Genomic DNA, 17,921 nt, shown 5'->3' with positions numbered 1-17,921 from the left:
TTAACAGTACTGAGAGATGCAGCTTATATCATTAAACAAATAAAACTGAAAAAAAAAAACTTTTAAACACAAGTTGTAAAATGTAATGAACAAAAAAGAAAATTGATTGTGAGGAAAAAGTTAGGACACCCTATGCCGTAATAGCTGGTGTTTCCCCCTGTGGTTGAAATAACCTCAATTAGACGTTTCCTATAACCATTTCAGAACTCTCAATTTCGTTCTTTTGAGCCATTCCTTGGTGGATTAACTGGAATGTTTTGGGTCGTTGTCATGTTGAATGGTCCACTTCCGCTTCAGCTTCAGTTTATGGACAGATGGTCTTACATTTTCCTCAAGCACCCTCTGATACAGTGAATAATTCATTGTGGATTCTATAATGGAGAGCTTGCCAGGCCGTGCTGCTGCAAAGAAGCCCCAAACCATGACATTTCTACCTCCATGCTTCACAGTTGGTATGAGGTTCTTGTGCTCAAATGCTGTGTTTGGTTTGCACCAAACATGTCTTCTGTTACTGTGCCCAAATAATTCAGCTTTGGATTCATCTGTCCACAGCACATTGTTCCAGAAGTCCTGGTCCTTGTCTAGGTGTTCTCTGGTAAACTTTAGTCTTGCCCTGATGTTCTTTTTTTTTTTTTTTTATAGCAAGGGTTTCCTCCTTACACACCTCACATGAAAATCAAACTTGTGCAGTCTCTGTCTGATGATAGATGCATGTACAAGAGCTACCTGTAGGTCCCGTGATGACATTGTAGGATTATTGGAGACTTCTTTATCCATCTTGCGTTCAGCTCTTGGGCTGAACTCGCTAGGACGGCCTGACCTGGCCATAAATGTTCACCACTTCTAAATGATTTTCTGGACAGTAGAATGGCTGATTTCTAATTGTTTTGAGATCTTTTTAAATCCCTTCCCAGACTCATATGCATCCACAATCTTCTTTCTGAAGGCCTCAGAGAGCTCTGTAGATCTCACCATGGTGATACCACTCACTTCAACAATCAAGAGCAAACCAAACTAATGTCTGAGGTTTAAATAAAATCCAATGTCCTCTAACGATGGTCTAATCATCGCAGCTGATGTGGTGCACCGGATTCTAATTTTAGACATTTTAAGTAGTAATAAATGTGGGGGTGTCCTAACTTTTTCCTCACAATCAATTTCCATTTTTGTTCATTACATTTTACAACTTGTGTTTAAAAGTAATTTTTTCAGTTTTGTTTAGTTATATAATCTCTCAATACTGTTCAAATGAAGCTCAAATGTTCATATGTTTAAAGGCTCTCGTGGGGTGTCCTAACTTTTTCACATGACTAGGTACAAATGGTACAAAGAACACCTTGCGATTCTCTTCTGTATATAATCACAGACACAAAATTAAAAATAATAATTTAATACTATTAAAAATAGTGTGGTTTACAAAAAAGTTTTAGTGGACATGTGGTTAATTGTAATTTACTGCATTAAAAAAATAAATATTTGAACAACACAGTGATTGTATTGCTTTTTAGAATGTTGCTTTTTGTGCTAAAATTTTATTCATCAGCAAGGATGCCTTTTAGTAGAAGAATTTTACAGAAATCCTCGCAGCAGATGGAGTTTCTGACATTCTGTCAGCTATTTTGGTTTACCATATGATCTATGAGTTGCACTTAAAATTATTGGCCACATGGTGGCGCCATACTGAGTCGTTTGCTAGCGTTCATCAAATGACTTAAGCACATAGAAAATAATGACTTTTAAATAGCTGTCCACCATGCATGAAAGGGTTGATCACAGTTCAACCACAGCAAATTTAACATAAAGTGCTAAAATTCATCAGGCCTGACCAGGTTCTTCTCACATGTTTGTTTATTTATTTATTTATCAGGATTTTAACATCATGTTTACACGTTTTGGTTACATTTATGACGGGACGGGTAATTTACAGGTTACACAAGAGTCATCAGTTCACAAGTTTAATGTCAAACACAAACATAGACAATGTCGTATCTCCAATTCACCTCTTTGGATTGTGGGAGGAAACCGGAGCTCCCGGAGGAAACCCACCCATACACGAGGAGAACATGCAAACCACACAAAGCACCCGGGCCGCTCCATCTGAGTATCGGACGCAGAACCTTCCTGCTGTGAGGCGACAGTGCTACCCACTTCATTTACTGTCCAGTATTAGTCATTTGTATTGAACCTGGGACTAGAATGATCCAAACAGCCAACAGGTCATGCAGGTGTTAAGTATTTAAATACACCGTATTACGTTATAATGTACAGTATCATTACTTCACGTGTCTGAACGTACAAAGAGAAAAACGGACCTACGATTAGTCTCGGATTCTGCTTTGCCATAATGTGTCTAAATAAATAATTAACTCATTAAATCATTATAAAAATATGCAGCCCTTGCAAATAAGATAATAAACAAGCAATTAAGTACAAACAGCTTGAAGAAATGACTATAACAAAAACTATGCAAAAAATTACTAAGCAAGACATAACTAAGCCAAAAATAGCAAATAATTTCTTATAACAATGCTACTTTAATGCTTTTTTTCACATTAGATCAGTTAAAATCATTATACATTTTTACCTGTGTGGGTATGTGTGTGTGTTTGTATGTTAGGGGTCGAGTAGGGGTTGGTGTGTGCGTTCAGGATGGATAGGTGTGTGGGCAAATCTGCATGCAATGCAGCAGTCGTGCAGCTAGATACTTTGGGTGTCTTGAAAATAGTATTCATCGATGTTATATGGTAAAGCACAGAAAGCATTGCTGGTCATTTATACATGATAAGTATTATGATTAATATGAATACTAATAACTACTGTATACAATAAGATACAATAAAAAGTATAATAATGCAGTAAATGTAAATAATAGGTGCTCATGTGACCCAGTTGTTTAAATATGCTAGCCCACCACCTAGTCTACAGCCCTACTGGGCCAACTGTATTCTAATTACACACGTAAGCTCTCTCCTTACTCCTGAAAAACATATACACTGATCAGCCATAACAATAAAACCACCTTCTTTCTACACTTACCATATAGAAGCACTTTGTAGTTCTACAATTACTGACTGTAGTCCATCTGTTTCTCTATATACTTTTTTAACCTGCTTTCACCCCAGGACCACTACAGTGCAGGTATTATTTAGGTGGTGGATGATTCTCAGCACTGCAGCGACACTGACACGGTGGTGGTGTGTTAGTGTGTGTTGTGCTGGTACGAGTGGATCAGACACAGCAGCGCTGCTGGAGTTTTTAAATACCGGGTCCACTCTATTAGACACTCCCACCTAGTCGCTTCACCTCGTAGATGTAAAGTCGGAGACGATCGCGCATCTATGGCTGCTGTTTGAGTCGGTCATCTTGTAGACCATCAGTGGTCAAAGGACGCTGCCCACGGGGCGCCGTTGGCGCAGTGACAGTGAGGTGATCAAAAACGTCATCAGCGCTGCTGTGTCTGATCCACTCATACCAGCACAACACACACTAACACGCCACCACCATGTCATTGTCACTGCAGTGCTGAGAATGATCCACCACCTAAATAATACCTGCTCTGTAGTGGTCCTGTGATGGTCCTGACCACTGAAGAACAGAGTAAAAGCAGGCTAAAAAAGTATGTAGAGAAACAGATGGACTACAGTCAGTAATTGTAGAACTACAAAGTGCTTCTATATGGTAAGTGGAGCTGTTAGAAACAAGGAGGTGATCATTATGTTATGACTGATGTCTCTATACTATGATTATATGAATATAATGACTCCTAACTCCCTCACCCATAAACTAGAGAATAATATTATATCATATACTGTATATATATATCTGCAAGGTTCAGGGGCCTTGGAATTGTTTAAACCCTCCACCCAAATCACAGCACATCAATCACAGCACTTCACTTCTAGGTCAATCTATTAATTTAAAATATAATACAATAAATGTTTTCCATCCCATCTACCATCAATCTGGTTCTACTTTCTTGTACACCTGTAACACATACTGTTCCATCTTTTGCTTAATCAACATTCATGCCCACACATTAACTACTTAATTAATAAAAACAACATCATCTATGGCAGGGCTCTAGACTAACGTTTTGCACTGGTTGCACTGGTGCGCCTAACTTTTTTTCTTAGGTGCACCAGCACAAAAGTTAGGTGCACCCAAATTTTCAACCGCATCGCATTTAACACCGCAGTTTTACAGGTTCACTTTTTTTTTTTTTTAAATCACTGTCCATACAGGCAATATTGACTTGTAAATAACTAACAATCTGGTCAACATGGCCTCGTCTGATGATCTGTTTGCTGCTGCCTGCCGCTGAAAGGCAGTGGGGAGAGGGGACACTTGGGCAGTGCATTTATTGGGGCATGTAATGTGTTTTATAGATGCATTGGGCTTTTTCAGCCTTTCAATTCGAAATGTATTAGAACCAGTCACAAATACACTATTGCCGGCCACTGTCTTCCCATGCTCTTTACAGTTAATTATAGTATTATAGACTAATTATAGCACACTTATAAAAGTAATAATAGAGTAAATGTGTATGTATGTGTGTATATCTATTTATATGTGTGTGTATATTTAAAATTATATGTATATGTTTGTGTGTGTTAGAGTGTAATCTTAAATGCAGTGCATTATATTATCGGCTTTACTGAATCTTTTACAGATTCCCAAAATCGCTTGCGGTGCACTCACTGTGTATTTTGACTACATGTATTGTAATATACAGTATTATGGTCTTTTAGTTATTTTTATATTTTACTTAACGAAAATATTGTCGTGTTTTTACTTTCACTATCGCCGCACTTTACCGCTAGCATTAGCCCCTTGCTACTGTAGAGGGTCGGCTCACCTAGCCGCTGTCCGGTGGGGATGCTGCGGGTCTTTTGCTGTGCGGTGGTGGAGGTGTGGGAATAAACGCACACGACAGGGTCGAGTCACTTTAACTGTTTAGTCAGGACTTAAGTGAGCGTTACAGCACTTTACACCGCCGAGCTCCAGAACCCGAACTTCCATTCTGGGGACATCCGGCGAGTCTCATATACAAAACTAAACTTACTGCAGAACATCCGAACGCACATGTATAAACCTGGTGCTGCATTCTGATTGGCTGAGCTGAATGTCGCTCACATATCACCGCTACAATATTGTCCCGCCCTTCACTATCTCTGATTGGTTTAGACCATGATATTGACCTAATGTGTGTCTGTTGTTTTTTTTTTTCCCTCGGACGGCTGGTCGCACCGGTGCGACCTGAGATTTTTTTTAGTCGCACCATTGAGAAATTAGGTCGCATGTGCGACCAAATTGGTCGCACTCTAGAGCCCTGATCTATGGGGACAAAAACAATAAGGACAGATTAAACCAACTAGGTTGTGAGTTTACTAACTAGGCCACTGCTGGGCCCTTGAGCAAGGCCCTTAACCCTCTTGGCTCCAGGGGCACCAGACAATGGTTTCCCGTGCTCTGACTCCAGAAGGCTGGAGTTTTTTTTATTATATGCAAATAAAAAATGAAATGAGATAATAGGGGCAGCCATTGTTTGGCGGCCCTGGAGTCGAAAAGGTTAAGGGCCTTGCTCAAGGGCCCAGCGGTGGCTGCATGGCAGATTCAAATCCAATTTCATTTTGTAGAGGTTTGGTGCATGTATTACATGTAAGCTTCATATTACTTAAGCTTTCATGCAACCCAAGCCTAAACAAAATGTCAGATCATCCAAGCTCGGCCGTGCAGCCAGTGTTGGGCCCTTGAGCAAGGCCCTTAACCCTCTCGGCTCCATGGGCACCGTACTTAATTATTTTCGTCTTATAAAAACTCACTGTAGTAAAGGTGCCTGCAGAATTTATTATCAATAAACATCAAACACATTTGTCTCCGAGTGTATTATAGAGCTTGATTCGGAGGAGCATGCACCCTTCCAGTCAAGCTGTAAATATATATATATATATATATATGTGTGTGTGTGTGTGTTGTATATACAATAAACTGGGCTTTTAGGTGTTAGGTGTGCATTCCACATGGCTTTGAATGATGTCTACAAAATGTCTATAAATAATACCATGTAGAGGCTATATGACTTTTATGCATATCTGTATATTGTTTCATTACTCAAATATACTATTGTATTAATTAAATACAATTTTATGTATATAATAATAATAATAATAATATGTAGGTTTTATAAGTATTTGCACTGCCGGTGAAACGTCTGGACACACATTCTTCAATACTGTTAAACTCTTCTTATGTAATTACGTTAGACTCAAGTGTTGCCAAATGTTTGCAAAGCTGTCGACTATTTTAAAGAATCTGTGCAATTTGCAGCTCAGGTGGCACAGCGGTGAAACACGCTCATCGGTTCGAAACTCGGCTCTGCCATCCGGCTGGGCTGGGCGGCTGTATGAACGACGGCTGGCTTGTTGTTCATACAGGGAGGAAGCCGGATAAGAACCTCATAACTGATGCAAGTACGACCTCTGATCCGCATATGAACTCGAAGATGCAGTCTGCTATCGCACACGTGTCGAAGGGGACGTGTGTCACTTCGCTCTCCACAATCGGGGCAGGGGTGAGCACCAGTAGAGAGGAAGTATAGCGCAATTGGGTAAATATTGGACGCACTAAAAAAAAAAGTTCAAGGGAAAATGCTGTAGCGCATCCAATTTCTGCCCGTCAATCATCCTCTCACTAACGCTGGTCCCTGCTCCTGATTGGGGAGGCCCCTCCGACACATGCACAGCAATCGGACATCTTTTCACCTACACTTGACGAGTGCAGTGCAGTGCAGTACAGCGCTGTGTACGGAGAGCCACACCCTCTACCGCACTCCTTTCCCATCTCCGTGCAGGCGCCACCAACCAGCCAGCAGAGGTCGTAATAGCACTAGTCTGAGAGAGTCCCCATACGGCTTAATCCCGCCCCTATCTGAACAACAGGCCAATCGTTGCTCATGCGGCCGCTCATCCTCAGCCGGCAGGCAGAGCCGGGATTCGATACGATGTATTCGAGATCTCAGCTCTGGTGAACAGCGTGTGTTTTTACCGCTGCGCCACCTTATCACATCATGAGTCCATAAAATATTCGAATGTATTCACTAATATTTTAAAAATTTAAAAAACTGATAATAAAAACGAACCTCCTTATGACTAGATGTGTCCAAACCTCCGCCTGACAGAACACACCTTTTATGTAATACAATATTAAAGCACGTTTACATGTACAAATGTCCGATTTTTGCAGAACTTAACTTCTGGATGTGGTGGATGCATTAGTTTACTTTCCAGTAATGCATGTTTTTATTAAGTAGTCCATGAAAAGATTGACTTAAAATAAATAAATAATAATAAATAAATAAAGTAGCACCAGTTGCACTGTTAACTATTTGGATATATTATTACACTTATTCTAATGTTAATAATTTATCATTTCTATTAACAGCTGTATGCTTCAAATCATTGCTGATTTTTTAAATGGAAATAAGTAAACCCAAACTCTGCAGCAAACTTCATTTCTTCCTGTTAATTAAGGTAATAAAAAGTCATTAAGGCGTGTGCAAAAGTTCAGACACCCTGTCATTTGTAAAGCTGAACTCTTTGTGCTCATTTAAACTTGCTAAACTAAATGAAGGGTTTGATTTTCACAGCACACAAGACCATCAACATATAGCAGTCTGGGCAGGTCACAAGAACCTAGGCTAAATTCCTAGAGCAAGCCAGGGTAAGATCTAGAGCTAGAGAACCAAGAACACAAAGATAAAATATATGCAGGCCAGAAAGATAAAGCAAAACCCCTATATGATCGCACCATTCTACATTGCAGCACTGTTTGCACGAACATGACCAGTATTTAAAAAACCAGCATACTTAACACAGATATGAAAAGGTGAAGTACACAAAGCAACATCAGGAAGCATTTCACTAATGGATACCAGCAAATTCTAAGACCAAATGTGCCCAAATCATACCTCACAATCAACCATGAACCTCCAGAATCGGTTGGTTTATCAGTTGCCATACCTAATTATCATTACAAATCTGTATGTAGTTCTTCAACATGATCAAGAATCTCTCTAACTATGAACACAGGGGTAGAAAGTCCTGAAACTAGAACAAAAGACGCCTGGCTGGCTACAACAAGCTGGGATAACTTGCATAAGGAAAGATTGGACTTGTTAGGGTGCTCAAATCTTTGTTTCATTTAATTGAAACATTTCGAAACATGCAGTAATTGTGTCATGTGCAAAGTAACTGCATTAATAGGATAGATAGATAGACAGATATAGATAGATAGTTGCTGCAGAGCGTCTTTACTTCTTTTCAATTTGAAAATCAACTGATTTTGCTGAACAAATATGATCACATGATGCATAAAATCTAGTAATGAATGGACATAATGTGCAAGTAAACATACTCAAGGTTATAACTAGTTATTTTATCAAAATATATAATATAATACTGTAAAATAAATGCATAAAATAATATAACCTCTTTTTCTAATGTCGGCAGATGGTCATACTATAGATCTTTCACAGATATAGTACAATTAACCACCTGTCTTATTTACCTAGTTTCCACAAATGTGTTTGATTACTATTGAGAATAAACTCTGCAGGAACACGTTTATTCTGTACTGTGTGATCTAAAGCCCAGTAAGATCCACTATTGCTTTGATGAAAATGGTATCATCCCTCACATAAGAGCTCTTAGAGGCCAGTTTGGCCAGTGGGCAGAAAAGTGGGCAACCACTTGCGATGTTCATTTCACTGATGGGTCTTTGGAAAGAGGTGGAGTTGATGTCTGGTCTGAAGGCATCGATGATGTGTTCACGATTATTCTGATCCAAAAGCATCAAAGTCACCTGAAAGAGGGAAAGAATACAGTATCCCAAACATCAGTATCATCACAAGGGAAGGGAGTGACATTAAATTACGCATTAAGAGATTAAGACTGTTCTGTTTATGCAGATATACCATTTAAAATGGTGATCAAGTCATATTAGATATGAATAAAACTAGATGAACTGAATAGGTGGCACATACTTGTGAAACAAGTCACCAGGGTAATAAATCATAATGAACCCCAAGTTCGATTGACCACATCAGGTAGTATGACCAAGAAATCTTTAGGGTTAAGGGTTTGAAACTAGCTCCCAGGTAGCGCAGCGGGATATTCCGCTAGCACACCAGCTACCGGTCCTCTGGGCGCCATCTAGCGGGCACAACTGGCAGTGCCTGCAGCAGACAGTAATTGGCCACCATGTCTGCTGGGTGGGGAAATGACCAGGCTAAGTGGGTGGGGTCTTCAAACGCTGTGCAAGGAGGAGTAAGTAAACGGATGGGTGTGTTGCCCTAATTGCGCCCAGTGTTTTACAGGTGGCACCAAACCAACTGTGACTCAGACCAGAATAAATCATATTCAAAAAATGAAATTAGATCAAATAATGCAAGGTTTACCCAAACCCTAAATAATATAAAGTAAATAAACTTGTATGTGAACACCCTCTTGTTGAGGCTTTATGTTACACCACAGTGGGACCAGATTGTACAGAAAGAGTAATGCCTAGTTTACACGACATGATTTTTGCCCGCAGACAGGTCGCCGCTAGATGTGACAGCTCGGGGATCGAAACCCGGCTCTCACTCGATACGACTCGACCCGAGCGACTGAAGAAAAATATCTAGCATGCTAGATATCTGGATCAATCGTCCGACTGGCAGCGAGTGCGATGTCAAACTACAGCCAACGAGAACGCCAGATACAGGGTTTGGAAACCCGGGGGAGAGTGTAAAAACGTGGGACAGGGGCATAATATAGTTTCTAACAGACAATCCTTGCTAGTCGTGTTGCCAGATCCACTCAGATTCATTTATTTTTCCCCTTTTCTTTTACACTGCACATCGGCGCACAAGCAAGTTTGATCGCTCGATTATTGTTGCGTGTGTTCTCGTGACAAAACGGAGTTTGGGAGACCAGACCGACTCATCCTAGTAATAGATCGTGTAGTGTGAGACCCCCTATCGCCGACCAGTCGAATTTAAAGACTCCCGAGTGCAAGAGATCCAGCTGTGTAGTGTGAACTGTACAGTGACCTGGCAACTCTGAAAGTCAGGTAGTGTGAACTTGGCATAAGATGCATGGATTGTGTTACCTGGATTGCGTCAAATTATATTATAATGATACTTTATGATACTATTATTTAATTTCCAGAAAAAAAGAGTAAAGTGAACAACACACTCACCTTCTGGCTGAAGGGCCATTTCAGCAGGGCGTCATATTTTCCCCTCATCACCACAAAGAAGAGGGAGAGGTGGCTGCCTTTGCCAGAACCGTCACCATTCAGGTAAAGTCTCAAGCACATTTTGTACCCATACTTACTTGAATAGAAAGCTAAAAAAAAAAGGAAAGTTCTGTAAATAACAAACACTGCAGCATAATGAAAGAGAAAGAAAAAAAGCCAGCTCAAAATGTGAGGTGATTTCTGGTCCTTGTTGATAAAACAAAAGTGAAAGTGTACAGCTGACCTCATAACAAAAACATAAAAGGAAAACTAACCGGGTGAAAACATCGCAGGGGTTCGACCACCCAGGGCGTCCTGTCTGCGGCGGGTGAAGTCGGAAATTTTCCAGACGAATACTCCGTCGAAGGTACAAAACTGCATCTCTCTCAAAGACTGTTCGGTTTCAGCCAGCTGTAGGTCTCGCATGGTCAGCGTTCGCTCCAGTTGTCGCACCTACAGAACGGTGCAGATAAGGTCAACGTTATATTTACATCTATACAATGGATCTGTGCTGTACATGAATTACCATACAGTACCATGTTTACACAGAATGCCTGCTGTTCCTTAAACTTCCCAAGTTGGCGCTCGGGTGGTGCCGCAGTAAAACACACTAGCACACCAGTGCTGACGACTCGAATTCGAAACTCGGCTCTGCCATCCGGCTGGGCTGGGCACCTACATGAACGATTGCCTGTTCGTACAGATGGGAGCCGGATAGGGACCTCATAACTGATGCAATTATGACCTCTGCTGGCTGATTGATGGTGCTTGCACAGAGTCAAGGAATTATGCGTTGATCAGGGTGTGATTCTCCGTACACAAAGCTGATCCGCATATGAACTCGCCTCGTGCAGGTGAAAAGATGCAGTCGGCTCCTGCACGCGCGTGTTAGTTTCGTTCTCCTCAATCGGAGCGGGCTCGGCGTCAGTAGAGAGAAAGCATAATGCAATTGCACAATTGGAGGCGCTCAAAGTCTCATTCATTATTTCATTTTATTTCAACCGCTTTATTCTGGTCAGGGTCCGCAAGGCTGAACTACATAGGACAGGGTGTCAATCCATCCCAGGGCTTTAGCTACCCCTTTCTAAAAGATAGGCAATCATGTCTGTGTAGCTGCCCGGCCGGTCGATAGCACCACTGACATTCGAACCTTGATCTCAGCAGTGGTGGGCTACCGTAATAAACTTCTGTACCACCTGTGAGCGCCTCACCCTAAAGGTTTTTATTATTATGTATTATCTATATTATCTATAGAATTTGATTTCTTCATAAATATCAGACATCCTAGTATATTCGTTTATAAAATCGGAGCAGTTGAATCTTAGTCCCACCACTGATTTGTTCAAGTTTTTTTTTTTATATATATATATATATATATATATATATATATATATATATATATATACATATACAGGGTGGGCCATTTATATGGATACACCTAAATAAAATGGGAATGGTTGGTGATATTAACTTCCTGTTTGTGGCACATTAGTATATGGGAGGGGGAAACTTCAAGATGGGTGGTGACCATGGCGGCCATTTTGAAGTCGGCCATTTTGGATCCAACTTTAGTTTTTTCAATGGGAAGAGGGTCATGTGACACATCAAACTTATTGAGAATTTCACAAGAAAAACAATGGTGGGCTTGGTTTTAACGTAACTTTATTCTTTCATGAGTTATTTACAAGTTTCTGACCACTTATAAAATGTGTTCAAAGTGCTGCCCATTGTGTTGGATTGTCAATGCAACCCTCTTCTCCCACTCTTCACACACTGATGGCAACAACGCAAAAGAAATTGCCCCCAAGGTCTCCCGATCTGACCCCCTTAGACTTTTATCTTTGGGGTCATCTGAAGGCAATTGTCCAGATGTGAGATGTGCAGCACCTGAAACTACGGATACTGGAAGCCTGTGCTAGCATTTCTTCTGCGGTGTTGCTATCAGTGTGTGAAGAGTGGGAGAAGAGGGTTGCATTGACAATCCAACACAATGGGCAGCACTTTGAACACATTTTATAAGTGGTCAGAAACTTGTAAATAACTCATGAAAGAATAAAGTTACGTTAAAACCAAGCACACCATTGTTTTTCTTGTGAAATTCTCAATAAGTTTGATGTCACATGACCCTCTTCCCATTGAAAAAACTAAAGTTGGATCCAAAATGGCCGACTTCAAAATGGCCGCCATGGTCACCACCCATCTTGAAAAGTGCCACAAACAGGAAGTTAATATCACCAACCATTCCCATTTTATTTAGGTGTATCCATATAAATAATAAAAAAAAATTTATACATCAGATTAAAAATACAACTCTAGAATTTAAGTTATTTACAGGATTATTAGTGATCAATAAAGAAGGTCAAAGAAAAATTAATAAAATAAATCAAAATAAAAACCCTTTAATACCAATAATAATCAATAATAATTTGTGCTCGGCCTCACTGGATGTCCCTCAGATTGTGACCAGTCAGCTCTTCTCTCCCAGTATGTAGGGCAGTTTGTGTGTGCAGTGTAGGAACTCAGGGGAGATGCTGCTGATCTTCCCATAGTAGACTCCTGATAGAGCTGTACTTGGGGCACTCTGTTAGGAAGTGCAGCTCTGTCTCCACCACTGCCAGCTCACAGTGATTTGTCTTGTGCCAATCATTATTGTACTGTATTTTCTTTAAGTAAAAATTAAATAGCTCATTTACGTTTTTTTTAATATAATTAACCCCAGGATACCAGCAGACACTCTGAAATAACAAAGTTGAGGCTTATCTTAGCTGTTCATCTGTTATATTGAAGAAACTACGCTCCCCTGTAAAAATCTCTACTTTTTACGTTCTTCTCCTTCTGTTTCTGTAAGTACGCTGGTGCTACTTTCATTTTTCGTGTGCGTTCACATTGTGTTAAAATTGTTTAACCAGTGTACCATGAAGCTGGTCTTCTCACCAGTCCAAACCGGGCTTCGATATACTCGAGTTAGAGCCGTGAATTCGCAGAGCCTGTGGTCCAGCTGACCTCCGTCTTCGGCACCCGAGACGCGTCTGTGAATTCGCCCAGCGAATCGAATCGCCCGATTGCTCGAGGCTCGAGGTTTGTTGGTGATCTTCGGCAGTCCCCCGGCCGCTTCCTCGCTCTATTCCGTACAGCGGTGGCGTCACGGCATACAGACTTTGGGTCAGGTTGCACTATCGACTGTCAGGGGGACTTTGGCCAGTAACAACACACCGATATGAACAGTACTACAGGTTCTGAATAACGCTGTACATTGCATTTCGTTTTTGCTTTTGAGTCATTCTGTGTAGAATTGGAAAGTAAACCGATTCAACATGGTTAGGGACGGAGTGGGCCGGCGCCACCCGGAAACAGTGGGTGCAGAGCAGTGATTTTTTTTTTTTTTTTTTTTTTTCCCCCAGACATGGTGCCCACTCACACCAATGAGCCAGAAAAGCCAATTCACCTTCTGTATGTGTTGAAGAGTTGACTGAAACCCAGAGTACAGAAGGATCCCACATGGACATGAGGAGAACATCCGAACCTCTTTACAGACGGTGATCGGAAGCAAGGATTAAACCCAGGAACCATGTTTTGTTGTTTGTTCCCATTAAAGCCAATGTCTTAGCCGAACAGAATGTCAAAAAAGCACATCAGCACATCAGCTGAGTATTTAAGACCTTCTTAAACGCAACGTGAATGATAAATGGTCAATAAAACAAAGCATTTACAGTCAAGCTGGTAAAGAGCATCACATACAGGACAGAATAGAATAATAGAATACTAAAACTTTACAGATAAAGCAAACAATAGGTGATACAACAAAAAAATGGAAACACCTGCTATGGATGAAAAGGAAGAGTGAATATATGCATGGCAGAGACAGACATGGCTCTTCTGCCCATCATGCATGCATCTAAAAACGTTATGCTGCATTGCTGAAGTAGAATTCGGACGGGAAATGAATTTTTACCAAAGAACATCTCTCACGATTATTACTAATGATTAATGAATTGTCCTCGCACGCGTAATACGCGTAAAACATCTTAAACACATTATAAATTCTCTAACTTAATTATAACTGCTTGTTTTTAGGGTCTTTGTCTAAACAGCTATGATTAGTAAGCTACATGTCTATTTTATTTACTGCATTCATAAATAAAGTTGACTGTATAGCCAAAAGTATAAAGACTGCCCCATTCCAAAATATATTTACTAATACAACAGTAAGAAATGATGCCCGTTTAGAACATTTCTGAGGTCAAGCGTTGATGTGTCTATGGGTCTATGACCGTGTAAGATCATGTCATTATGAACCTTATGGACCTTGTTTTGTCCAAGTTCCTAAACTGTTCCCAAAAAGTGGGAGGTATATCATTTATATCCTATCATTGATTTAATGTTGAATTATTAAATATGATTTAATACATCTGTTATCAATGGGTGCAGCTGAGACATTTCAATAATTAGAGGCGGTGTCCACATACATTCGGCTATACATAAGAGTTGGGAGGAAATTAAGGTGGTAGTTCAATTCCAGTTCTCACTTGCCCATAGAGATACTCGTTCGTCTCTTTGGTTCTTTGATTCTTTGGTTATTTTTGTGACTGAAAGTCCTGCCGAGTACCCAACTATCCTTGCGATCGGTGTTGCTTTTTGTTGATCCGGTTTGTCCATGTTTTACATCCACTGCCTTCCTGAGGCCGATTCCCGTTAAACAGACATTCTTTGGAACTGTTAACTGCCTCGTGCTGCTTTAGAGTTTTATACTGGGGCATTCGGGCGGTGCGGTGGCAAAACACGCTAGCACACCAGAGCTGACCTCTAAAACCTGTAAGTTTAAATCTCAGCTTTTCAGCGTCAAATCACAGAACTCGATGGTGCCCGAATAGAGATGGGGAATAATGGAGATTAGTGCGTGACTCTCCTTTTGCGATACGCGCCCCCAAATGGGCACGCCCCGTACAGGGGGAGAGAAGCAGTCGGCTACTACAATTGTCAGGGGGACGTGTGCTAGTCATGGCTCTCCTTTTAAGATTGGGAAGAAAATTGGGGGAATTTTTTACATATTAAGGCACAATTATCTCCTGCTAGTGACTGGCAATTAACCTAATACGATTTAGGGCAAGTATGATTTTAATTGTAATTTAGTTACTGCAAAGTTAAGATGATTTTAAATGTGGTGATGCTGTTAGCAGGCCACCACTACTATATTAACCAGCATTCATTCTACAAGTCATTTATTCTCTGTCTAACCTCCAATAACTGCAGTCCATAAAACAGAACAGTCTGGTTATAATTACTTTACTTTCCTCATAAGGTAAAACTAATACCGTCCAAATAATCTGTGGCTTTATCGTAAAACAAGAGCTGATCATCCAACAGCTCAGCCAACAGTGGCAAGAAAGTCTCGCACATTTGTTCGGTGTTTCAATTTTTTCCTTATATACCATCCCACTGCTACTTCTCCAGACCGTAAAGGTCGAAAACGCATTTGTACTCAAACCAATCATCATACTTCATTTTGATTCTTTACCTACAGAACGATGGGATGGCCTATCGCTCCGGACGACGCGACGAATGGCCTCGAAATTCACCTCAGCTGTGCGAGAAACAAGAAATACTCGCGTAAACCGTTTTTAGATTTGTTGAACATGCAAGGCCTGTCGTGCTCATGCCAAGCTATCCTCTAGGAAAGGGTGTACCTTGCCGCTCAAATTTTCAATCTTCTCCTGGTCGAGTCGATGCTGACGGCTGAGGGCTTCCAGGGTGAGCGCCGTGCGTTCCACCTCCCTGTTCAGCACGCATACGATGTTCTCCAGCGCGCTCATCTTCTGCTGCACCCCGGGGCCTCCGGGTGTAGCCTGGGCACCCAGGGGAACGGCGTCTTCCGGGCTTCTGTACAGGCCCAGGCCCGAGTCCTCCTGCCACTCCCCGGCCCCGTCGGAGCGCGGCCGGGCCGATGAGAGCACGCCCAACATGAGACGTAAGTGCTCCATAATGCTGCTCTGTTCATGCTCCTGCTGTTTACCGTTGTCAACCTGCGGCGATACAAACATTCGAGGTGAAGGATAGTTTGCAAGGGTGCAGCCCTTTTCATATTACATTTATGACAGGAAAGGTAGTTACTGGTTACACAAGATTAATCAGTTCAAGTTTTAATATCAAACACGGTCATGGACATTTTTGTATCTCCAATTCACCTCACTTGCGACGTTGGAGGAAACCGGAGCTCCCGGTGGAAACCCACACAGAAAGGGGAAACGAACCCAGGACATTCTTGCAGTGAGTCACCGTGCCACCCCGTTTGGCCAAAAACAGCCAGCGTTGGTTAAGAACGATGTTTATTTATTGCCAGTAACTCATGGTTATTATTACTATGAACTTAAAACTGAGTTATCACGCACATCAATGCCAGAAAAAGTAGGTTCTTGTCAGACTTCTCAGATACTGATACATTCTGCCTCTGGAAAGTGTGCTACCATTCTATTTCAGACAGGGAAAATATTGTTTTAATTATAACACTACTATGCAATATATCAAATCTATTTTTATCCAGTATTTATCCAGTAAATATTGGGATTGGTAGGATCCACAAAGTTGAATCAGTTCATCTGGACACAAGTGTGTTGTAGAGATACGTTTCATCGCTCATCCAAGTGACTTCTTCAGTCTGAGCTTGTGTTGAATACCCCAACCTTATATGCAGTCGATTTGCATAACGGCCAGACACCGGGCCATTGCGTAACAGAACCGGTGATCAGGTCTGTATGCAAAATCACACATATAATTGGGGTATAGGTGGTTCAGGGATGGTCGTTCCCTCTTCGCACAGATGGCCTCTTTGACTCCTCGTTCAAGCCAGCGTTCTTCCTCGTCAAGGATCTGCACACGTTGGGGTATTGAACAACAGAATGACGCTCAGAATGAAGAAGTCGCTCAGATGAGTGATGAAACATATCTCTACACCAAACTTGTGTCCAGATGAACTGGTTCAGTTAGATCAGGAATCCGGTAGAACAGTGTGGAACATGTTATCTAAAAGAATGTTGTAAGGAACAGCTTAAAGATACCAGCTTCACAATGTACGGGGGTTGGACAAAATAACTGAAACACCTGTCATTTTAGTGTGGGAGGTTTCATGGCTAAATTGGACCAGTCTGGTGGCCAATCTTCATTAATTGCACATTGCACCAGTAAGAGCAGAGTGTGAAGGTTCAATTAGCAGGGTAAGAGCACAGTTTTGCTCAAAATATTGCAATGCACACAACATTATGGGTGACATACCAGAGTTCAAAAGAGGACAAATTGTTGGTGCACGTCTTGCTGGCGCATCTGTGACCAAGACAGCAAGTCTTTGTGATGTATCAAGAGCCACGGTATCCAGGGTAATGTCAGCATACCACCAAGAAGGACAAACCACATCCAACAGGATTAACTGTGGACGCAAGAGGAAGCTGTCTGAAAGGGATGTTCGGGTGCTAACCCGGATTGTATCCAAAAAACATAAAACCACGGCTGCCCAAATCACGGCAGAATTAAATGTGCACCTCAACTCTCCTGTTTCCACCAGAACTGTCCGTCGGGAGCTCCACAGGGTCGATATACACGGCCGGGCTGCTATAGCCAAACCTTTGGTCACTCGTGCCAATGCCAAACGTCGG

General features: G+C 41.4%; 1 protein-coding gene and 1 long non-coding RNA gene across 3 annotated transcripts in view; one reads left to right on the top strand and one right to left on the bottom strand.

Moving 5' to 3' along the window:
* The window catches only part of LOC134303609 (uncharacterized), an 18,291-nt gene extending 3,784 nt beyond the window's left edge, over nt 1-14,507 (top strand). The window contains exons 2-3 of the long non-coding RNA XR_010007673.1: nt 10,209-10,341; nt 13,680-14,507. This is a non-coding gene — a long non-coding RNA (uncharacterized LOC134303609). The remainder of the gene's footprint in view (nt 1-10,208; nt 10,342-13,679) is intronic.
* traf2b (Tnf receptor-associated factor 2b) overlaps nt 8,415-17,921 on the bottom strand; it is a 29,114-nt gene continuing 19,607 nt past the window's right edge. For both annotated transcript variants that reach the window (XM_062989056.1, XM_062989055.1), the window contains exons 8-11: nt 15,963-16,298; nt 10,554-10,731; nt 10,240-10,388; nt 8,415-8,859 (exon numbers count right to left, since the gene is read on the bottom strand). In XM_062989056.1, coding sequence (XP_062845126.1) covers nt 8,641-8,859; nt 10,240-10,388; nt 10,554-10,731; nt 15,963-16,298 — 882 coding nt within the window. In that variant the 3' untranslated portion in view covers nt 8,415-8,640. The remainder of the gene's footprint in view (nt 8,860-10,239; nt 10,389-10,553; nt 10,732-15,962; nt 16,299-17,921) is intronic.

This window comes from Trichomycterus rosablanca, chromosome 26 (genome assembly GCF_030014385.1).
Source record: "Trichomycterus rosablanca isolate fTriRos1 chromosome 26, fTriRos1.hap1, whole genome shotgun sequence".
NCBI lineage: Eukaryota > Metazoa > Chordata > Actinopteri > Siluriformes > Trichomycteridae > Trichomycterus > Trichomycterus rosablanca.
Note: the sequence above shows the minus strand (reverse complement) of the source record. Positions and strands in the feature narration are given on the sequence as shown.